The sequence below is a fragment of the Crotalus tigris genome, unplaced genomic scaffold (assembly GCF_016545835.1).
Source record: "Crotalus tigris isolate CLP2741 ecotype Arizona unplaced genomic scaffold, ASM1654583v1 scf7180000019068.10715455, whole genome shotgun sequence".
In the NCBI taxonomy this organism is placed as follows: Eukaryota; Metazoa; Chordata; class Lepidosauria; order Squamata; family Viperidae; genus Crotalus; species Crotalus tigris.
This window is the reverse complement of record NW_024097358.1, coordinates 520,972-544,931: the sequence shown is the minus strand read 5'-3', so window position 1 is coordinate 544,931 and position 23,960 is coordinate 520,972. Positions and strand designations below refer to the sequence as shown.

Sequence of the window (23,960 nt, the reverse complement as noted above, 5' to 3'; positions counted from 1 at the left end):
ATTCCATTTCGTTTCCCTGACTAAAAAGTTTCCCCTACTAAATTTCCTGACAGTTAGAACAATTAATCCAGAAGTTGTGAATGCTCCAGAACTTTTAAGAAAAGACTGGACAACCATTTGTCTGAAATGGTATAGGATTTCCTGCCTGAGTGGGGGGTTGGACTAGAAGACCTCCAAGATCTCTTCCAACTCTGTCTACTATTCTATTCTATTCTATTCTATTCTATTCTATTCTATTCTATTCTATTCTATTCTATTCTATTCTATTCTACTCCTATTCTATTCTATTCTATTCTATTCTATTCTATTCTATTCTATTCTATTCTATTCTATTCTATTCTATTCTACTCTACTCTACTCTACTACTCTACTCTATACTCTACTCTATACTCTACTCTACTCTACTCCTCTCTCCACTCCACTCCACTCTCCACTCTCCACTCCATTCCATTCCATTGTGGTCAGCACTTAGCACTCCTTGAAAATGCTCTATTTCTGAGTGTGAGAGCCTTTTTTTCCAGTCTTTGTTGTGTTTTTCCATGACTCTGAGGGTTTTCCCAAACATGCTTATCCCAGAACTAAAAGGCTAAGTCTTTTCAAAGCCTTAAAGATCCTGTTCAGAAAAGTGGCTTGAATGATCAGTTGGATATCAGGGTACTGTCTACAGACTTAAAGGCATTATACTGGCAAAGCCCTCCCACTCTACCCTTGATTTGGTCCACACTCAGAAGTCTTTATAAAGTCAACACATTTCAATTTGCCTTGTTCAAGGCAACCCCCCCCCACCTCTCTCTCTCTCGCAATACAAAGCTAGTTTTACAAGGCCTTGTTGGCTACTATAATGAAATTGCCAGATATTATACGTCCCTAATTCCTAAACTGGGAATTTTGCAAGCTGTACCAAAAAAAAAAAAAAGGAGAATATTTGTCAGTTCAGGGTTGAAATGAGGGGTCCTTGGTGCTCGCTGAGCTTGGTGGTTTTCTTGCAGACATTTCATTACCCAAACTAAGAAACATTAGCACGGGTGATATTATCAAATTTGAGAAATGAAATGTCTGCAGGAAAACCACCTAGCTCAGAGAGCACCAAGGACCTGTTTGCAAACTGAGTTTGCAGTTAAGCATTCTAGAAGCAAAGATGCGTTCTCTGGAAGGATCCAACTTGGAGAAGGCTGCTTTTAAACCAGATGCCTATCTCGACTAGGAAGAAACACTTGTAGGAACATCTGAATCCCAGGAGTATTTTCCTGCACTCACCTCCTTTCTTGCCCATTCTCTTCTCCAGCACTTTCTCAATGGTTTCGCTGTTACTCTGCTGCTCCTCTGCTCCTTCTCCTGTCATCTCAATCAAGTCATCGGAATCGGTCTCAAAGTCATCGTCTTCCTTGTAACTGCACGAGACCATGTACAAGGACAGTTCAGGGTTTTCCTTCTGCTGAATGGGTTCTCCATGCAAATAAAGAGCAACTTCCAGACAGGTGGACTTCAAACCTTGTCACCAACAGCTGTTCTGACTCGGGAGTTCTGGGATTTGAAGTCCACCCATCTGGAAAGGGCCAGGACTGGCCAAACGCCAAACCAAAAGGATTATTTTTACAAGGTAGAAAGAGAGATTAACATCTCCAAGCCTGGTCTCCAAGCTTAAAGGGAAGATTCCTGGTGATAAGATGGCACAATGCTGGAATAGATTAGGGAAGTTGCGGGTTCATCTCTGAAAGTGGACAATAACTTCTCATGGATGATTTAATTGACTTTCCTGCCATTGTAGAGGATTAGATTAGACCAGTGTTTCTCAACCTTGACAATTTTAAGGCATGTGGACTTCAACTCCCAGAATTCCACAGCCTTAAAATTGTCAACGTTGAGAAACACTGGATTAGACCAGAGTTTCTCAACCTCGGCAACTTAAAGATGGACTTCAATTCCCAGAATTCTCCAGCCGGCTCCAGGACACTGCATAATCTGGGTTCACATACTGAGGTAAGCTATGGTTTGCTCAAAGAGGGCTAGGTAAATAATCCATAGTAACATAGGTTCACATATTCATTTAATGCATAACTAGATTAGTTCATGTAATGTATAATGGCTGGGTTCAGACAAACAAACCACCCCATGTTGGCTGAGCATTTGTGAATCCAGTTCTAGTTTTTTCTGCTATTACCTGACATTTTTGGCTGCTCGGCGCTTAGTTTGTCTTTTGGGAGCCTCATCTTCTTCATCATCATCATCTTCCTCTGATGATTCGGTTTTCCTCCGCCTGTTTGCACGCTGGGGTTTGCTGCTCCTTTTTGGGAGGGATTTGCTCGCTGTTCTGAAATGAAACAGACCGATATAGTAGTACCGTAGTAATAGCGAAAGTAGCATTAGCACTTCAAGTTATATACCACTTCACAGTGCTTTACAGCCCTCTCTAAGCAATTTAGAGTCAGCATCTTGACCCCAACAATCTGGATCTTCATTTTATCAATCTCGGAAAGATGGAAGGCTGAGTCAACCTTGAGCCAATCAGGATTGGCAGAATTACCTTGCAATACTGCATTCTAATCACTGTGCCACCACGGCTCAGTGGTTGTAATAGCAACTGAGCATTCTTCAACAGCAGACCAGGAAATCAACCCCCTAGCAAGGCTAAGGTTGCTGTTATTAGGTAAAGGATTCCCCTGTCCAGTTGTGTCGGACTCTAGGGGATGGTGCTCATCTCCATTTCTTAGCCAAGAGAGCCAGCATTGTCTGAAGATGTTTCCGTTGCCATGTGGCCAGCATGGCTATACGCCAAAGTTGCACAGACCGTTGTTACCTTCCCACCGAAGTGCTACCTATTAATTCACTAGCATTTGCTTGCTTTCAAACTGCTGGGTGGGCAGGAGCTGAACCAAGTAACAGGAACTGACCCTTTCCAGCTGACAATTTCAGCATTGTTAACTGTTGAGCCAGTTATTGAGACTGGCTACAAATAGCAGAATCTTGCTGTGCTGGACCTTCTCCTCTTCCTTACACTCCAATGAATTCAGGTCTCTACCTCAGCCACTTCCAAATGCTATATCACTGTTTTGTACTTAAAAAAAATGTTTCCACCCCTTTTGCCTAAGCAATGGTTCCTGTATATTTCAATCAAGGTCATCTTCCTTACTCTTGTTCTACCCTAGAAAGTTTTGCCATTATTCTGTCTTCCCGCTAGGCAAAGCTTCCATCATTGCACCCAGAATACCAACTCACAATGAAATGGTGGAAGAACAGGGTTTAGAGTGGGGAAGAATAAGAGGAACCTCAAAGAAGGATGCATCAGTTTTCTCACCTTCTTGAACAAAGTCTCCTGGATTTCACTTTCTTCACTTCTTGTTCGCTCTCTCCACTGGAGCCTTGATCTTCATCATCTTCTTCATCATCATCATCCTCAGATCCCTCCCTTTTCCATTTACCTCTGTGTTTATAAAAGTTGATAAAGAGTAATAAGCACGATGACTATCACTACGATCCATTATCATGGTTGCTGTTACTTTTACATGCCAACTAATTAAACACCCCCCCAAGAAATAAGTAAGGAAGCTCTAGATACACAGAATATTCACCTAATGTTAGACAATTAAATTATTAACTAGAGCTGTGCAGAAATAAATTCATACAGAATGTGCAACCTCCTTAAAGCAGCTGCATCTTTTCTTGAGATGAAGCGGCTGCCCTTTGCGGCCACCTGCGAGTTCAGGAAAGGCAAGCCTGCTTTAAAGAGCTAAAAACAGCTGTTTACTCCAAAGCACCATTCAGAAAGCCCCCCCCCCGCTTAGCTCTACTATTCACAATAACATCTGTTCAATTAACAGTAAGAAAAGCAAACAGTTTGGTTAAATACACACAATCCCAGTTACTCAAAAGACCCCCTATTTCAAACTTCTGGCAAGTGTGAAAAGAGACATGAGGTCTCATAGCTGGGATATAATTGTAGTTTCCAGGACAATTAAAGCTATTAGGGGAGGAGAGTCTACAAGCCACATATAGTCAATCGAGGCTCTCGCATGGTCTAAAGCAGGAGTGTCAAACTGACAGCCCGCGGGCCGGACGCGTCACATGGAAGCCGCGCCCACCTCATTGCCAGCAATGGCAAAACCAGCCCGATACGTTGCGCAACGTCAAGTGACATCGCGAGTTTGAAATGCCTGGTCTAAAGCAGGTATGATTGTGTCACATGTGTGATAAGGATTAGAATTAGTTCGAGCTGACAAACCGGCATTTATTTTTCTCTGCTGATCTTTCCTTGTGTCTTCTGACTCAAACCTCTTGTAGAAAACCACATCACCACGATTTTTAGTAGTTTTTCAGTGCTGGAAATGCACCTCAGTGATCTGGAGGTAGCCCTGAAGCATCCGCACCCATATCTGGGCTGCAATGTGGCTTGGAGAAGAGGGAAGATGATCTGTAGGACAGCACCAGCTGTAGCACCATTGTTTCTTTGCACAAAGTTTCTTGACTGTTCCTTTGGAGGGGGGGTGGTTTCTATGTTTTTCTTTTTTGAGGGAAGATGGGAACGATAAATGGGACAGGAACACTTTGGCTTAAGCAACTATCCAGAAGTCTTTCCACAATTAAGAAGATAGTAAAATTTCCGTCTTTTGAACAGAAACAAGGAACTCCTTCTATCCTCCTTTATTTCTTTATTCATCCAATTTGGAATGATTTTTTTTTTTTTGCATCTGACTCCTTCAAGACGGCTTCCGGATCAACAGTGAACCGAAAATGGACACCCCGCCTTTTTTTTTTTTTTTTTAAATAGAACAGCAATCTTTTCCAATCAGGACCCTTTGTTTAAAAGTCATCAATCCCCTCACAGCCAGGAGGACCACTAGGCACACTCTTGAGATTATGGGATGTAGAAATTCACCCGCTTGAGGAAAGCTATTCTAATACTCTGCACGAGCAGAATGTGTGACGGGGCAAGTTCGCCACAAACACCTGGCAACGAACATCCCAACCACCCACTGCAGGCAAATTTGCTTCCGAAACGAGGCAGAGTCCTCGTAACTTACATTTTTTTCACTTGCCTTGGCCCTCTTCTTTTGGGACTCTCATTTTCAGACTCGCTATGCCCCTTGAACGGAAACAGAGAAGGAGGGAGGGAGAGAGAGGGGATGACCAATAAAAGAGGCTGCTGGTTGATGGCTGCATATTTTGCTGCAAATATCGTCGGCATCCACAAAAGGGGTTGGACACGCCTTGGGCTGACGCCCCAGATTTAAAGCCAACACCGTCAAAAGGGAGACATTCACTACCATACAGCAAATAAATAGGCCACACCCTTTCGGCCCATGATCCCAACAGTTCCAGTGGTGTTGTGTTGTGTGTGTGTGTTTTTAAAGAAACTCTGTTATATCGTGAACACAAGTGGGCAAAGGTACTTGAAAAAGAAACCCCAACTGAAGACAAGAGCCAAACAGAAGGAAGAGGACCAGGTCACCGCTAATAGCAGCCACACACCCGAGGCTTTCCAAGCGTAGCAGAAGACAGGATGCAAGCCGCAGGAAGGGAAAATCCCGCTCACCTGTACGTGGGCTCCCCCTTAAGGAGAGGATCAGTAATGTGGGGTCCTTGGTGCACTGATGATGTTACCTAGTTGGGTAATGAAACGTCTGCAAGAAAACAAGCAAGCTCAGAGAGCACCAAGGACCCAACAGTTCAACCCTGAGCTAGAAATATTGTCTTCTGCCAGTTTAGGTGACTGCCATACCTGGCTTTCAAAGACACATCGTGAGTCACACTCCAGAAATTATGAGGGACCAGGAGCAACTACTCCCCCCCAAATGGGGAAGGGCTGAATAAGCACTTCTAAACTTTCATTTCAATTTAAAATCATATAATGTCCATTTCATACTTTCAAAATCTTTTTGTTTGTTTGTTTTTGTTTTTGGATTTAATAGCATTGGTAAGCTGCTGAGAGTCTCCCAAATGCAGTGGGTAGGAATCCATTGATTAATTACCTGAGACCGGTAATTAATATATGCAAAAAGAAAAAAAGAGAGAAAGAAGAGGAGGAGGGGAAGGGAAACCCTTAAAATTCATTTCCTAATTTTTATACAAAATTACTCTTACGCTTACATATATTTATTAGATCTTATACAATTAAACTATTGGCAAATCATTCTGTTCACTCACTAGTAAGGAAAAAGAGAAATTATACACGACAGCTAAATGCCCATAAATCTGGATAACCTAGTCTCAAAGAAAAATTATTATTATTATTATTATTAAATAACTGGATTATTAAATAAATGGACAGCTCGTTCAGTGCAAAATGGTGCTCAGAGGCCGGACTGTTAAGAGTCAGATTTACATGACATCTTGTATGTAAGGATTCTCACAGGTGACAGGGTGAAAGACAGTGTACTGCTGCTGAACAAAACAGCCACAAAAATCTGCTCAAGACTGACAAAAACAGATTTAAAAATTTAAAAATCATCCAAGTATATTAGAAACCAGTAAAGAGACGAAGATCTTCACAGTTAACATTGGACAGAGCCCTACAGAGTCCTACAAGATCTGTCTGTCTGTCTGTCTGTCTGTCTGTCTGTCTATCTATCTATCTATCTATCTATCTATCTATCTATCTATCTATCTATCTATCATTCAAGAAAGGTTTTATACAAAACAATTGTTAAATAAATTCTGGTTCAGTTCACACAATGACAAAGCCAAACATAACAACAAATCTCATAGGGGCTTGGTGTAATACATATTGTGAAGTTCAGTTGCACGAACACAGGCCTGGGATCCAGAAGTATTTATTAGAAAAATGTAACCTGCCCTTAAGTGCCCTGGCCCCAAAAGGGAAAAAGAATGATAATAATTAGAATCATGACAACGTCGTTTTAAAAACCTCTGAAGATGTTCTCTTCTGCAATTTTTTTTGCAATGCGGTGAATCCAACCTGAACTGGAGAGAGTTTAATTCGAAGACAAGATGGGAAGGGTCAAGAGAATAATTCTTTCTGATGCAAAATGTTCAAATCTGGTGCCTTCTGCTAGGCACCTAAATCCATATATAGGCACCCAAGCATAAATGGACCCATTTTTAGAGGACTCCCTTAACGGGAGGAGCGGGTGCCGCTTGCCTTTTCAGGTGCTCGAATATAAATTTAGGTGCCTACCTTTGGACTTCCAACTTTAACATTTTCAGTCTGATTCTGAACTTTGCTGAGCCTCATTTTCTCCATCTGTAAAAAACAGAAGGGAAAACTTGCTTACCCGCTTTGGACAACGGTCATGGTGGGAAATGTGCACACAAACGGGAAAAAGAAAGAAGAAAAAGAAAAAAAAAGTGGGAGAATCAGTCACTCACAAAAACGGCACAGAAAAGGTGGCCAGTCCAGTAACCACACTGCCCCAGAAGGTGATTTTGGATGGAAGCGAAGAAAAGAAATGGTTTTGATGTCTCGGCCATCAGATGGAAAAAAAAAAAAAAAATTAACCACCTGAACTCATCTCATGCATGGGATTCAAGAGATGATTATATCTATAATATAGAAAGGGAGGTAAAAGGTTTAACGCGAAGGAACAACACAATATATAAACACATCACACTTTTTATCATGCACTCCTTTGGTCATGCCATCTTTCTGGAATCTCAAGCAGGGCTGTTCCTGCAACTTCTCCGTGCCTCCCCCAAAGGGGCTTTTTTTAGGAGACAACTGAACTTTCTTGTTTTTCTTGGAAGACGTTTCGCTTCTCATCCATTCCCCACTATCCAGTCAGAGCTGAAGAAGCTTCTTGGATGAGAAGCGAAACGTCTTCCAAGAAAAACAAAGGAAGTCCACTTGCCTCCTGAAAAAGCACTTTTGGGACAACCATGATCTAGATGACAGAGAATGACATCTCCTTGTCTCTCCCCACGGACAGATTGCCCAAGACTTCAATGAGGATCATATAATTTCCCATTTGGACCCAGGAAAGGTCCAATGGACACCTTTTTTTGACCTGGGTTCAGTTGCAGAAACAGCTCTTCAGGACTGCAAAATGAAACCACTGAACAGAACAACTGGGCTCTTACATTCTAAGAGTCCAGTAGCTTTTGCCCTTTATGGGTTTCCTCTCCCCTTACCTCGTCGTTTATAGTAAAACGCGAAGGCTCCTGTCTGCTACGATTGGATCGTCTCACCCCGTAAACATCGGGATATTCTTCCCACATCTGCAAAATAAAGCAAGCCGGCATTTGTATTCCCTTAAGGCAGTGGTTCTCAACCTGTGGGTCGCGACCCCATTTGGGGTCGCCAAACAATGCAGTCCGCCATTTTTTCCCCCCTTTTCTTTAGCTGTGCTACTCCCTTTTATTCTATTGGCTTTTGAAAGCCAATAGAATAGACTCTCTTGAATAGAGTCTAATTCTATTGGCTTTCAAAAGCCAATAGGAATTGTCCAGGTTGTCTCTGCCCTGCTGAGCCCGCCAAAAGTCCCATTCTGCAAACGGTGCTGCACCAGTTGAGTAGTCCTCGACTTACGACCGGTTGAGTAGTCCTCGACTTACCACCGGTTAGGGGTCATGGCATTAAAAAGGTTGAGAACCACTGCCTTAAGGCATGCTAAGGGCGCTGAAAAGAAATTCATCTATTATAGTCTCCTGGCAGTCTCCTGTGATATAGGCTGGACTACCTGAATGAACAAATTAGATGGCAGGTGCAAAGGATCGGGACCACCTGTTAAGTTGCAGCACAGATTTATTCAAGCCTATATACCCAAGAATCTAGTCAACTAAAGTTCAACGCTAAATTGGCATCAGATAAGGATCAATGGAATTTAGGAGGGGTTGGACCTGGACCCTTTGTGGGAATGCAATGATTCTAAGCTGATGACGTGCTTAATTCCATCCCCCAGCTCTGCCTGCTCTTCTCCTATGTTAGATCTTTCTTGGGGCATAGGGATAGAATTCAAAATGCTTTAAACCAACACTCAAAACATGATCCTCAGAAGACCCACAAATCCCAACCAAGCAAAATTATCACCCCTTTCACCCCTTGACCTTCCCAATCTGCCAAGTTGTCCCCACTTTTAGCAAGGCAATGCTGTACTTTTTTGACGTCAGCTATCCTTTCTTTCTTGGATGCTGGTTTCTCCTTAGCTTCCGGAGGGGTCCGCTGAGACTTGGATGCTGTGGACCCGCTCTCTGATTCGGACTGACTTTCTGAAGACTCGGAGCTGCTGTTGGATTCACTTCCATGATCACTGCCTTGCTCACTGTCTGACTGGCTCCCCGAGTCAGAAGCTGAGCCCTCTTCAGATGCCGAGTGACTGTGGAGAAAATAGCAAGATTTTGTTTACCTGCAAGGATATAAAGCAGGTTATCGTTTGAGATCTCCAAAAATTATATGGTCTTATTATTTCTTCTAGCAATACATCTGCATAACTATGTGTACTTCATTACCTTGGTCAACATGCCTCCATCACAAAATCCATCTAGTTTGGTGGGATCTACTTCAGGCTTTCCCCGATTCAGAGGAAGTTAACTGTCATGAAAATTACAACTTATCTTTTTTGGGATGGGGGAAGAGGAGATACTCAGGTTTGGAAAGCTCATCTACCTACAGGCTGAGCCATTTTGAGGTTTCAAATGTGCATATTATTTTGCCAGACGTACAGAAAAAGTTACAGGGCTGGTCAGAAAAACCTCTCGACGAACTTTTGAAAGAAGCTCAGAAAGTATATGTCAGGAGAGGTGAGGAGAGGGATGAACGAAAAGGAAAAATGATGGTAGCAACTATGAGGGAAATAGTAAAGCCAGAGAAAGAAAGAGAGAGACCGTTGTTAAAAAGGAGGGATGTGGGGCGTTGGCCACCGGAAAGAAGATGGCCACCCTCCGATGAAAGGAGAAGACCGAGCCCACGGTCAGGTATGGCCAGGTCGGCCATTTTAGGAAAGATTGCCCTTTCATGAAGGAAGAGCTCTCCATCAGCTCTCCACTGACTGATGGAGAGCTGATGGAGTTCGGATTGGGAATAGACGGTACTGGCTCTGACCCAGTCACTCTCATTACGATAAAAGTAGTAAAGATAGAAAAACAGAGTAAGCAACATAAACTGTTCCATTCTTTCTATAAAGAGTTGGGAACCAAAATTGAAATACCAGCCATCACCCAAAATTTGTTGTTTGATTTGGCTGAAAGAATAGTAGCATGTGGCTAAAATGGGCCTATCAACTGGATCCATGGAGAAGGGACAGGTGGCGTGTCATCGGGACCAGGAGATATTTAAACCGTTGCCAATTCTGATCGTGTGTGGCTTCTTGATTGTGTTAATTAGAAATCCACCAGTCTTTGCAAATGCTTGTAAATAAAAAAATTTTTCAGTGACCTCCAAGTCTCTTTTGAATCTTAATGTTAACCCAGACACAGGGTTTACAAAAAAGGACCATCCAAGCAACCAACCTGGAGGCTAAAACATATAAGGAACGATTGCTGGAATTGGGTATGTCTAGTTTAAGGAAAAGAAGAAATAGGGGTGACATGATTGTAGTGCTCCATTATTTGAGGGGCTGCCCCAAAGAAGAGGGAGTCAAGTTACTCTCCAAAGCACCTGAAGGCAGGACAAGAAGCAACGGATGGAAACTAACCCAAGAGAGAAGCAACCTAGAACTAAGGAGAAACTTCCTGACAGAACAATTAATCAGTGGAACAACCTGCCTTCAGAAGCTGTGAAGGCTTCAACACTGGAAGTTTTTAAAAAGAGACAGCCACTGGTATGAAATGGTGTAGGCAGCGTTTCCTACCTGAGCAGGGGGTTGGACTAGATGTCCTTCAAGGTCCCTTCCAACTTTTCTCACTATTATTATAACCATAGCAACTGCCCTTGCCATTCCACACCAGATGCTGTGCATCACTTCAGTAAATTCATGGTCAATTCTAAGGCTGGTTGCTGGACCGTTTCAGATTAGTCTGGTCTTATTCAATTTGTCCATTTTTTTTACAATGCTGCTTGCCATTCATTAATACAGCTCAACAGATCATTTGCATTTTCAGTTAACAAAGTGCTGCTGTCATCAACATAGCAAGGAGATTGATTCTTCTTCCTCCAATTTTAAAACCACATTCAAAGTGCATTATAAAATAGCCTATTTGGATCTATTACTCAACACAAAACAATTAGCAATAAAAGCTAAAAGGCTAAGCAGCTGGAAATAAAATCAGCAATAATACCAATGTATAGGCATGGCCAAATTTATAGGCCTGGATTACAGCAGGCTGTTTCTTACAGTTTTTAAAAACAAGTTTTCTCTTTCCTCAAGTGGAGTTCACCAAGAAAAGAATCTCATAATATCCCTTCAAAAAAGAAAAAAAATATCTTGCATGAGTCAATGAATTCAATGGTAGGAACTGGGCTGAAGAATTAAAAAAAAAAACCTCTTCCAGGTTTTATCTTGTGGTAAAAGGGCAATAAATTCCAGATACAGATCCCTGAGCCGAGCACGTGACACAATTGTTGGCATGTACTGCAGTGCATTAGAGCATTTATTTTACTTTAAAAGGTGTGAAAAGCAAAACATGGAAAAGCAACGGAGTGAAATTAAAATGCATTTCTTTAGGAAACGGGCAGAGGGCAGCAAGAAAGCAGGAAAGAGCAAGCTTTGGGCATGCAGTCAGAAGCCATTTTGAAAACATGATCTGTGAATAAGCCACCATTTTACGGCTATCCCTGCATTGCTCCCTCTGGAGCCAATTCCAAAGAGAAGAATAAAGTAATTGCTAAAAGCATCATTAAGCAGAAGAAGTTTGGAAAATGCTGGGACTAAAAATAAAAGGGTTGCACAAACAAGAGCGAAGGTTTAATCCTTCTTTTCTTTGTTCTGGGAAAATGGAAAAGGAACTCTTTAGGATTCAGACACCTGAATGAACAACAAGCCAAGAACAAATGAAAACAAAAACAAACAAATTCCTAGAAACCAGCCAGCCTTTAAACTTTCTTGAGAGAGGGGGAAAGAGTATTAAATTATAACTAATTGGAATTGAATAAAGTTACCTGCCCTGCCTCTAGATATTTTAACATGCTGTCAGAACAGAAAGGGACTTTGGAGGACGTCTAGTCCAACCCCCTGCTCAAGCAGGAGATCCCTTCTTAAAAGTCTCCAGTGATGGAGCATCCACAACTTCTGGAGGCAAAAAATGACTTTAGTATTTGCTTCTGTTGTTTTGTCCAATTATGGAGGGGGAAAAAAGGCCCAGGTTTTGTGACCTTTTAGTCTAACTAAGGCAAAAGATCCCAGATTTTTTTTCTTGTGTTAACCCAGTGCAATACTAGCATTACCCACGCTGCCATCTAGTTCTTCAGATCTTGTAGCCCTGCAGTGTAGACAAGCTTATAGACCAGTGATGGCGAACCTTTTAGAGACTTAAGTGCCCAAACTGCAACCCAAAACCCACTTATGCATCGTCGAGTGCTGGGTGGGCGTGGGCCATTGGGTGGGCATGGTTGCAGTGGTAACAGCAGACTGGATGGGACTAAAAAGTTCAATCAATCAATTCCAACTTTGCAAGATCTTTTTTCCCGCAAGAAGTTGAAATTGACTGATTGAACCCTTTTTTTTTTTTTTTGCACACAGCGGCGGAGGCCTAAAGCGAAAAGGTTTTATAAAACCCAGCTGAAGGCCTAGGACTTGGGTGACGGCGCGCGTGCCCACAGAGAGGGCTCTGAGTGCCACCTCTGGTACCCGTGCCATAGGTTCGCCACCACTGTTATAGACATTGCTGTTGCCAACCAAAACACTGCATGTTCTTCACTTTTAGATTTCCTGCGCTAATTCAAGGCACAGCAGAACAAAACAGCAGAATGAATTGGGAAAGGAAAATTAGTTAGGAACAGAAAGTTGGGCTTGCCGAACTCATATAAACATTTTTTAATGAAGGCAGATTTGAGTTCTTAGGGAACGCTATCCCTCAGCACCATCAAGCTTCAGATAAGTCTGGCTGCTCATGCTTTCTCTCAAATCATAAATAGAATTATATCTAAAGACGCTAAGAGACAGGAAGGCTTCACACAATATGCAAAAGTGGCACATTTGGGACTATTTGTTGATGTTATTTTATTCAATTTGGATGCCACCCAATGCTTCATGTTGTCCAAGTCCAGACAGCATTCTTAGCTTAGGGTTGAAAGTGTTTGACAATCTAGACAGACTTATTCAATGAACGATAGTTTAACTAGGGATTAGTGGGCTGTATGAAACAACCAGACACACAAAAGCTAGCTGTCTATTTAACTCCAGTCACAAACTCTAAACACAAAAGAATATGGCTCCCTTAATATCTACACATCAATTTTTGTCATTAAGGACCTTCCACATTTGTCCTTTAAAAGATGGCAACTTGATGGGCTCAGAAGAAGATCATTAATTAATCTCCTTTTAAATAACAACCGAGAGAGCTAGTTTGGGAGTATGCTTAAAAGAACCAGTCTAGAAATTGGAAAACCAAAAGCTCTAGTCTTGGTTTGTGTACCAAGCCAACTGGATGACCTTCGGCCAGTCCTTCTCTCTCAGCCCTAGGAAGAAGGCTATGGCAAAATACTTCAAAATACTGGCATAGAATAGAATTAGAAATAGAACAGAAATAGGAATAGAATAGAATAACAGAGTTGAAAGGGACCTTGGAGGTGTTCTAGACCAACCCCCTGCTTAGTCAGGAAACCTTATACCATTTCAGACAAACTGTTGTCCAATCTCTTCTTAAAAACTTCCAGTGTTGGAGCATTCTCTTCTGGAGGGAAGCTGGTCCACTAATTAATTCTGTCAGAAAATTTCTCCTTAGTTCTACGTTGCTTCTCCCCTTGATTAGTTTCCATCCATTGCTTCTTGTCTTGCTTTCAGGTGCTTTGGAGAATAGGTTGACCCCCTCTTCTTTGTGGCAGCTTCTCAAATATTGGAACACTGCTATCATGTCACTCCTAGTCCTTCTTTTCTGTATGTATGCATGCATGTGTGTAATATCAACCAGGAAATGCTGACCATACGTTTGAAGGAAACACATCAGATTAAAGATTCGTTTTATCCATTATGCTATGCCATAATGTGGTTTCATTGATTTCAGCGTGATATGGAAACTTGGTCACTGTGATTTGTAAGGTACAGTTTGTGAAAGCTCTCGACAACAAGGGTATGGAGTGCAACTCCCAGAATTCCTCACCCAACATGATCACTAATGAGAACTCTGGAAGTTGAAACCCACACATCTGGAAAGCATAGATATTCAGGAAAGGTAAATTAAAAGCTAGTGTGTTCTTTTTTTTTAAGTTAAGATAGAGACCAGAAATGTATAGTTTGTATATAGATATATTATATGTCATTAATGTACAATGTGGACTGAGATGTCAGTCAAAGACGATTTACCATGTTCAATGTTTTTAATCTTTTTTTCTTTGCACTTAATAAAAACTTATAAAAAAAGCTAGTGTGTTCAATAAATCATAATGAAAACTATAGGCACACTGGCTGGGAATTCAGGGAGCTGGAGTCCAACACATGGAAAGGCACATCTTGAGGTTGTCAATTACTAAAAAAAAAAAAGGCTGATTAATTTATCCCAGATTTGCCAGGCATGAGGCCAAGGAAGGTGGCACACAAAATTGCTTGCTTGCTTCCTTCTTCCTGCAGAATCCGAGGAATCTCTTGGCACCTTAAACCAACCACACAACAAAGTGTACCTACCAACTCCAAAACAGTCTGGGGGAGTCCCCTAAAACACCCGGATGGGGGTTCCCGTTTTGACTCTGCTGCTCAAGAGGTAGAGGATATCTGTGCCTAGACACCAACTTGACTTCTGAGTATGTTTCAGACCCACTTCTATGGCTTTGTAGCAACAAGGCTTCAGGCTGTTTCATTTGTTACCTAGTGGCACATAGATGCAGCACAAAGTCAAATGTTTTGGTAAGCCACATCTGTGAAAAAGCCATTTACAAAGAGCTTTTTTCTTCACTTCCCCAGAGCTCAGTTTTAAAATGATTATCTTATTCTTCTAAGCATCAACCTCTCTGGAAGTTCCCAATCAGAAAACTGTCCAAGGTTGTTCTGTGAAAGCCTCCCTCCATCAAATCTAGCTCTACCCATGCAGAGAGCAGCTGGTTCCTTGTAACAAACCACATCCATCCTTGCCAAACAGATGCCCTGTTTGTCTTAAATCTGTGATGGCAATCCAACCATTGTGGGATGTTGCATAAGACCAACCAATTATGGTTTAATGACTTCATTCCATGACTTAGCACAGTGTATAAACTGGATCCCTTAGCTTTGGGAAGAAGGTGTAGATATATTTATTTTAAAAATCAACTTTTTAGCAAACATATTATTTCCCAAATTTCCCTTAGATAATCTGATCCTATCGCACTCATGAATCAATAATAAAATTATCTTTCAGAAGGCCATTATTCATATTATGTTCCAAACTGTACAATCTACATGGAAATTAAATGGATGCAGATACATCAAAGCTTCTACCTCCCATTTAAGCACCGCTTAAATATCAAACCCAAATTCATGTATTGAAATTTCAAAAAATATTGAGTGGCGTCTGGCAAAATGAAGGCTAGAGATGTAATGAGGACGAATGTCACCAAAAATGTCCCACCCCATGGTTATTAAGGTCTTTCACAAGTCCCATAAGCATAATCACTCAATTCCATTTCCCCTCAAAAGACAGGAGAGAGATGGTGGAGAGAATTACTTCAATTTCAGAAGAACTAGAATTTTATATTTGTTTTGTTTCAGCCATTTTTTTCTTCCCTGTGGATATTCATGACAGACGCTGGTTTCCAACTTAATACGTAAGACTTTTCTTCAAACAGCACTGTGAAAAATAAATAAATAGCGCACAGAGAAATACACAAAGTAACATTTAAAAGGTAGGTTGAAAAGCATCTGTGCTACTTGAAACCAAATCAAGACGGTGTTTGAAATGCACCAGGATGTTTGTTTCCTTTTAATTCTTTTTTGGGGAAGAGCTTCAGCATAGCCATAAATCCCACCGTTTCCATCGATCACAGCCTGCGCAATTCGCGTCAGGGCAATACGAAAAACTGTAAAACTGTAAAATGAAAATCCAAAATGGCTGAAAGGCACTAACCAGCTTATGCAATATAGATGCTTTGTGTAGAGTTTTGAAAATCCATCTCCAAAAAATTAAAAGTACCCCTTTTGGAAAAATACCATTTTTAATGAAACATTTCAAAGAGGCGCAAATCAGATGAAATTGAGTTGAAGTACATGTAGCCCTCGACTTACGAAAGCGACTGAGCCCAAAATTTATGTTGCTAAGTGAGACCTTTGTTAGGTGAGTTTTGCCCCATTTCACAACCTTTCTTACCACATGTGTTAAGTGAATCACTGCGGTTGTTAAATTAGTAACATGGTTGTTAAGTGAATCTGCCCCCCCCATTGACTTTGCTTGTCAGATGGTCGCAAAAGAGATCATGTGACCCCGGCACAGTGCAACCGTCATAAATATGAATCAGTGCCCAAGCATCTCAATTTTGACCACGTGACCATGGGGATGCTGCAAAGGTCCCAAGTGTGAAAAACGGACACAAGTCATTTTTGTCACTGCTGTTGTAACTTCAAACGGTCACTAAATGGCCTGTTGTTAAGTCAAAGCCTACCTCTAAAAAGATCTGCGCTTTAGAACAAATTTTCCTATCTTCTAAGTGCTTTCTAGGCACGCTGGACTACAAATTCTATCAACTTCAACGAAAATAAGTTTGTGGAATTAACACGTAGTTTGAAAATTTTTAGAGGGCTTACAAATGAACTCCAAAAAATATAAGCTAGCTAGAGCAGGCTATTTTTTTTTCTTTCTAGGAAATTAAATCCGGTGGTTGACCTGCTCTTATGATGAACAAGATAGCTCCATTTCAGAACAAGCAAGCAGAAGAAATGAAACCATCCATAAATTACATTTGAATGGTGATAAAGATAACAATAGGGAAATCATTAAGAGCAAAGAAGCATTCCAGAACTCATTCCTTTTAGCTAAATGAAATATTTTTTCTGTGGACTCTCTCGCTCTTAGCAAAATGAAATATTTTTTCTGTGGACTCTCTTGCCAAGATGTACATAGAGATTTGTTGCAGTGAAAGCACCAGTTTTTGCAGATTCTCAGTATTTCTGCAGGAGTGCTGAGAATTAATTTGACAGAATATTTTAGAATTAGCAAGAGGACAGTATTAAATACTGTATTACAATCCCTGTGTGTCAAACAACAAAACCCAGACAGTTTGAAAGGACACCATGCTTGGACTGGAGCAAGCATTTACCCTCTTCCTCCCCACCCCCAAATATTTCTTTCAGGAAATCTATTTTAAAAATGTTAATTAAAATAGCAAGTTCCAAGCACATCTTTGAGATAAAATCAATGAGCTTCCAAGATAAAATTCACAATCTGTCAACTGTCTTTACTGCAAAGTGTTCTACCTTTTAATGTCATCTCTCTACAAATTGTGTTTCATTTGAACTCTCACACAATCATCCTGGTGTTCAAGATGACAGGGAATGGAATCTATCCTATGAAGTACATTCAGCCCTTGGAAAACCAGAGTTAAAGATTTACCAATTGAATATTGCTGTTCTTCCTCCCTCTTCCCCAATCACACACTAAAAGGTGAGACATCCCCCCCCCCATACACACATACCTTTTATGGTAAATCTCCTAAATGGGCAAGGGGTGGGGGGGAAGGGAGTGAACCTTGTTGACTTGCAAAGCAGTGAGATGTCACCCACACTAAAAAGTGTCAGCACAAGATATCACAGGATGAAATCTTGCACAGGAATTTATGGGCTCAATTGCAGCGAAAGCTTTTGACGACTAAACAGGGTTAGACTTCAAGTCTGTCTGCATCTCTCTCTCTCTCTGTGTGTGTGTGTGTGTGTGTGTGAACTTTTCCATTATTCCTCAGGAAATGATCTATGCCACAGAGAAAAGGGCAATTCCGAAGCCCTGTCTTCAAAACATTCCGATCCATTTCTTCATTGTGTCAAACACTTTTCATAAACACGTTGGGAGTGCTTCTCTCCAGATTTTGCAAAGAGTACTGGCAAATGACACACTTTCGGTGCCATCCTTTCCCAATCCTTCTGTATTTATGGTGGCGTGGCTCGGATCATTTGGCAGCTGATGAGGACAGGAGCTAGCTTTCCAAAGCTCCCCCCAGACAGAAGAAGGCACAAAGAAATTTGCACTGGTTGCCTAATCCTTTGGGCTGCCCTCTACTTTTCCTCTTCCAAGCCCGGGGCTGGCAGCAGCTCGGCTCGCTTATTCTCTCTCTCTCTCTCTCTCTCTCTTTCTCTCTCTCAATCTCGCTCTCTGGCTGGCTGCCTGCCTGAAAGGCATCACTAGCAAGAGGGAGGCTGGAAAGGGATGTGCAAGGGAGGCAACGTCATCCCGGAGGCAGGGCTGCAGCATCTCCGGGCCCGCCTGTTAGCAAGTGAGACAGCAGCCAACCACAGCCCGCCTCCAACCCAAGATGGCCTTTGAACTCTCCACCAACTTCCTGCTGAGGATTCCCCCCCCCTTCTCTTTTTCAAAGGAAAAAAAAAGTACACAGTGCAATGCAGTATGTGTCTGTCAGCTCTGCGGCACAAAGGAACAGCCATTTTGTGACAATCCAGACCTGCGGTGAAAATGCCTAATGCTCTCATTCTTCCCTTCTCCTCCACCTCATTCTCCACTGCTCCACTGTTTTGGGCAGAATGTCAGCAATCCTCAAGTCTCTCAACATCACCCTCCTCCTCCTCCTTCTCTCCCTGCCTTGGTCCTTGCCTCCCGCTTTAAATATCCTTTGTTGCAAGGGTTGCTTCATAAAATGGCTGCCACTAGCTGAGCATTTGGTGAGAGCCAGGGCGGTGTGAATGTGCAGCTCCTCCAGAGAGGTGGCAGGGGAAAGTGCTTGCAGGAGACCCTCCCCAAGGGCCTCCACTGGGAGGTGAACATGCATGTTTGAACCCTGCATTGTCTCAAGGCATTCCACAGAGGTGGGTGGAGAAGCAGAGAGAAATAGAAGACCTTATCCTTGCTATAACTTGAAGGGGAAAGTCCTTATCATCATATGCTTGCCCCGGTCCCAGGCATCTGACCCAAACTGATTATTATGGTTTAGGCCAGGCCAGCCGTGCTAACTGCAAGTCCCCACTGAATTCAGACTTAGGGAGGAAAAATATGTTTTGGGGTGAGAATGAGAACACACTCCGGGGTTACTCGCTAGCCCAAACTTTTACAGAAATATGGAGAAGCTTGCAATACCTGAGGTTTACACTTCTAGAAGCTCCATATTTACAGGATCCCTTTGCTGTGACAATATATATGGACATTCTTGTCCTTGCTTTTCAGAGCAGGTGAAAAATCTTCCATTTTCAAAAGAACTTTGATTAGCGCCCCAAGACTCAGAACACTTACAAGCCCAGCCCATTGGGGAGTGCCCCTTATACAGGCTTGCCCAAATAATTTAAATTTTAATTTAGGATTGCCTTTCTGCTCTTCTTCAACATTACCATGTTTCCCTTGTGCATTTTCTCTTTTAAATCCTTCAGAAAAAGCACTGCTAGAAAGTGAGGTAGAAATGTAATCAATTAATGGTGCAAATGTGTTTGTGTGGCTTTAATGAAGCATCCTTTAACCAGCTTACTTTGGATGGTGGTTTGCATCATTTTTTTTAGGACTTGGTACAATCCTTCTTGAACATGAATTCTGTTACAGAAGAAAATTAATGAAATCTTTTAAAAACTCAACATTCTTGGTGGACTATCTCAGAGGTTTCGTTTGCAACACCTAAAGTACTTTTCTGAAATATTTAAGTGAAAAAGCTTGGTCATGCTCAGTTATTTAAAACTATCTTCCAGGATTAGAAAACCAGTTAATTTTGACCATTTGTTTCATACCAGGTTGTAGCTGAACATGGATGTGATGCTCACCTCAGCAAATTATAATGTGATCATTTCTCCATTAGTACTATTTGAATACTAAGGAGTATTCCAGACACCATTAGCCAAATTTATCCTTTGAAGCTGTGAAGTGGGGTTTATGCTTTATTTTTTACAATAAAGCATATCTGATCAAAATACTCCCAGGAAGAATGTTCTTTGTACAATGGATGCTTGTATTTATAAACAAGGGGGAGGCCCTTAGAATGGCATTTTGTAGTAAGTAGTGAGGGGCAAAGAAAAGTTTTTTTTCTAAAATAAATATTTGTTACACCCATCTTTTACGTATACCTTGCTCCCACCCAACTGCACACTTATCTCAAACAAATGATGTCACAAATGGATTAGGTGCTTTTCTGCCCCCAGTCTTACAGACAGGAAGTTTCAGATGCAATGTACACAGAACTTCCAGGATGTCTTGCTAAAACAATTTCTGCACAAACACATCTTTAACTTCCCCTCCAAAAAAAGTTCATTTTACAATATGAAGAGTAGTTGCAGTTCAGAAAATAAGCTTTACAACATAAACTTTCAAGCAAGGCCGAGTTATCCTTTCACAGTTCATTTGAACTGAGTGCTGTCAATATAATTAGTGTCTTATTTTAATTCAGTTGAGTGTTAACATTTTGCTTGATGTAGTACTCCTTTATTACCAAGAAAGCAAAACTTCACGTGTGGATGCTATGCAAATAATATACCCAAGAGAATAGAAGGGAAAAGGGAAAAGGGCTGGTTAATCTAATTTCTTTTCATTCAACTCAGTTCTGTTGTTTGCAATAGAGAGCTGTTCTCATCAATGTTGAATCTCCTTGTTCAGTTTGTAAAAAAAAAAGAATGAATTATGTTATTTTAATGTAGATATTGGCATGCTAATTTCAAAGCTAACTTTTTTATCAATGTCAGCAATTCGACTTTTACCACTGTCTTTTGGAGCTAAGCTTCAAAGATCTGAAAGTTATGCAATTAAAAAAAAAACCAAGTTCCTTTATGTTTTTTTCTGAGAATCAAAGCAGCTTCTCCAGCATCCAAAAATCTCGGATAAATCCATATAAGATTTTAAATTTTAAGTGCTCTCTTCCATTGTACTTGTTACATCAAAGGCTTTCCTGACAAAAGGCCTTATTTCAAATGGTAATGTATATAATGCATTGAAAAACAGACCTGATAAAGTATCATGTGTATTTTAGAATTATAAAAATATTCAAAACCTGAAAAGAAAGAATACAAGTAACAAGCCAGGAAAAGGTCAATAAACACATTGCAAAAATATTAGAATTCTCAAAAGATAACTAGTTTCCATTAAAGTATGGTCAATATAAAAGCATAAACAAAAAAAACAAATTTCCTTCTGTTTCCCTTATAAAATATCAGCCTAAATATATTCAGCATCAAAATATGCATTTAAAATGAACATGCACAGAACCTAAGATTCCAAGAAATTATGCCTTAAAATAACACCTTTTTGTAAAATATAAGCAAACCCTATCCATGAGAAAGCTTGGAAACAGTATCAAAATATCCTAAAATGCTGAAATAGTATCAAAGTTCCTTAGCCCGAACTGAATATACAAGCAAGAAGTATCAAGCAAACACACGTATTCTTCTTTTTATTTTAAAATAAACATTTTTTCATTCATAGAACTTTCTGTAGTCTCTGATTTACAAATACCATCAGGCTTCTGTCAGGCCTTCACTTGAAGTTTAAACTCCACAAATTCTTCAAAGAAAAAAAAAATCCCTTGTATGTAAAATGGTGCAATGCAGCAGAGGGAACAAGGTCATTTTTCACAGCACAAAACCCCTCAAAATGCAAAATTTAGCAGCTGAAACTGCATAATATACAGGGTTCCATCTGTGTAAAGGTGCTTTACTTTTTAAAATAGAGCTTGGGGCCTTTCCACTCACACCACAAGTTTCAGAAATTGTTATCAAAAAAAAAAAAAACAGGGTGTGGCATATTAGCAGTCTCAAGGTCATTTTGTAAGGAAAGAATCAAAAGCACTGAAATATATTTATTTCTATCATCAATGATGGCAAGTCAAAGCTGTCAAAAGGTTAACAGTTGCTCAGAATAATTTAAAAAAAAAATAAAAGTTGAGAGATCATACCTCGATGCATGGCTGTGGACGGAAGCCTCCTCTCCTTGGCTTTTGTCCGTATTTCTCAACATCTTTAAATTCTTAAAATGTTAGGGGAAAGGAGGATGGCCGGATTGGGGCTGAAGTCCTGTGCCCAAGGTATTTACTGTCAAAAGTTGAAAGAAAGGTAAGCTCCCACTTTTGCTTTGAGAGGTTTCCAACAACAAGAACAAAAAAAAAAGTCCTGACGCTGCAAAGCTTGCTTAGAACAATAATACAGAAGGGACATCAGGCACGGTAAAAAAATAAAATAAAAATTATCTTTCAAAAAAAAGAAAAACCGCGAAGGAAACACAACCCTGGGGAGCATCCTGCAAACTTTCCCGAAGTCACCCCTGGAAGCAAGTATTCTCGGTATTTTATTGCGTCATTCCAGGATCGTTGAAATCGGTCGAAAAATAACAAAATCCCCCAGTCTGGGGGGAAAAAAGGGGGCAAAATCCCCCTCCCTAACAAGGCATAGCTGATCATCGCTCACCTACCTGAGCCAGGCTCCAGCGCCAGGTCCAGCCCGCTGTTCCCAGCCGTGGGAAAACACTCGCTTCCGAACGCAACGCAATGGGGAAAGAAAACAAACTCCGCTTTCTTTTAAAAAATAACCCATCCGAAATTAATCCAAACGATCCGCGATCGTTTCATCGCCATCGGCAATCATTGCAGGAATAAGAAGAGGGGGGAAGAAAAAAAAGATCCGGAGGGGGAAAAAAAAAAAAAAGCTCATTAGGAGAGCTGACAAAAATGGAGGTACGCCATGGCTTCCAAGCTGGGAAAAACAACGACCTGGGCTGATTCTTTCTAACCAGGCGAAGGAGGGGAAAAAAGAGAGTCTCCCCAAAGCTCCTTTTTCTGCCCGAAAAACGCCCGATCCCCCTGGCCCCGGCCTCCCCGAGAGACCAGGGGCCGCAGGAGCCCCTCGAGGACGTCCAAAAGTTACACAAAGTTGCGCAAAAGTGGCGGAGGAGAGGGGGGGAGAAAAAGGCAGGAGGCTCAGCGCGCTCTCCAAGGCACAGCCGCCATCTAGAGCTTTCTTCCCAGCTCTGAGCTCTGCCTTTGATTGACACTCTACATTTACCCCACAACTCAGGTGATGTACCATAGACCCACCCCTTCATTTCCACCCAAAAGGAAAAAGAAGGGAGCCTCCATCTAATGGGAGCTTGCTCCCCATCACTACTGTCTCCAGCCAACTCCCATCTGTGGAGGGGGCAACTGAACTCCAGCTGGTTCAGACACCCTTTCTAAGCCAAAAGATAAATTATTGGTTGCTTTTGTTGGAAAGGGGCTGGCTTACAATTTAGATCCTTGGACTAGAATTACTTCCTCCCTGGACAGGAAGTTGTGGTGCAAAGAGCCATTTTGAAGGGAAGAAAGTGGGACTTGGGGCTCCTTGGGTTAGCATGGGCAATGGGTATGGGTTGGCAAGCACCCCAATGGGTAATGTCAGTAGAAGTCATCTCTTCAACGGGTCTACTTGGTTATGACGATCTTATTGGTTCTAAACCATTAACTTTAGGAGAATTCCAAACAGAAGCAAAAGTTTTATGTCATCTGCCACTCGAGACTCAATGGCGCCTCCCTGGTGGTTCTATCCGGAAGGGGCAAAATCAGATCCATTGCGTTTTGGTCATCTGGTACCAAGATAATTGTGAAATAAATCCATGTCAACTGGACTACGTAAAGATCATAAACTGATCTTGTGATGTAGCTGAATTATAACGGTATTTCTGCACAAGTGGGACCAAATATCAATATTAACAAAAATCGCTTGCAACTCATAAGCAAAGATAAAACCAGCATTCCGTCTTCAACCATTTCCATACTTGGAAGTTTTAGGGTTTTATCATGACCCCTAATATCTGGACAAAGGTCTTGATCTAGAGCCAGAGACAATCAAAATGAC

General features: G+C 41.3%; 1 protein-coding gene across 5 annotated transcripts in view; it reads right to left on the bottom strand.

The window, feature by feature from the left end:
• The window catches only part of CHD2 (chromodomain helicase DNA binding protein 2), a 51,652-nt gene extending 28,012 nt beyond the window's left edge, over nucleotides 1-23,640 (bottom strand). For 4 of the 5 annotated variants that reach the window (XM_039359357.1, XM_039359358.1, XM_039359361.1 and 1 more), the window contains exons 1-8: nucleotides 22,031-22,165; nucleotides 14,667-14,846; nucleotides 9,047-9,266; nucleotides 8,083-8,169; nucleotides 5,019-5,080; nucleotides 3,296-3,421; nucleotides 2,162-2,311; nucleotides 1,258-1,391 (exon numbers count right to left, since the gene is read on the bottom strand). In XM_039359357.1, coding sequence (XP_039215291.1) covers nucleotides 1,258-1,391; nucleotides 2,162-2,311; nucleotides 3,296-3,421; nucleotides 5,019-5,080; nucleotides 8,083-8,169; nucleotides 9,047-9,266; nucleotides 14,667-14,839 — 952 coding nt within the window. In that variant the 5' untranslated portion in view covers nucleotides 14,840-14,846; nucleotides 22,031-22,165. Of the gene's footprint in view, nucleotides 1-1,257; nucleotides 1,392-2,161; nucleotides 2,312-3,295; nucleotides 3,422-5,018; nucleotides 5,081-8,082; nucleotides 8,170-9,046; nucleotides 9,267-14,666; nucleotides 14,847-22,030; nucleotides 22,167-22,542 lie in introns of those variants that run through there. The other variant, XM_039359360.1, reaches the window with a different exon arrangement.
• Between the last annotated feature and the right edge of the window lie 320 nt (nucleotides 23,641-23,960).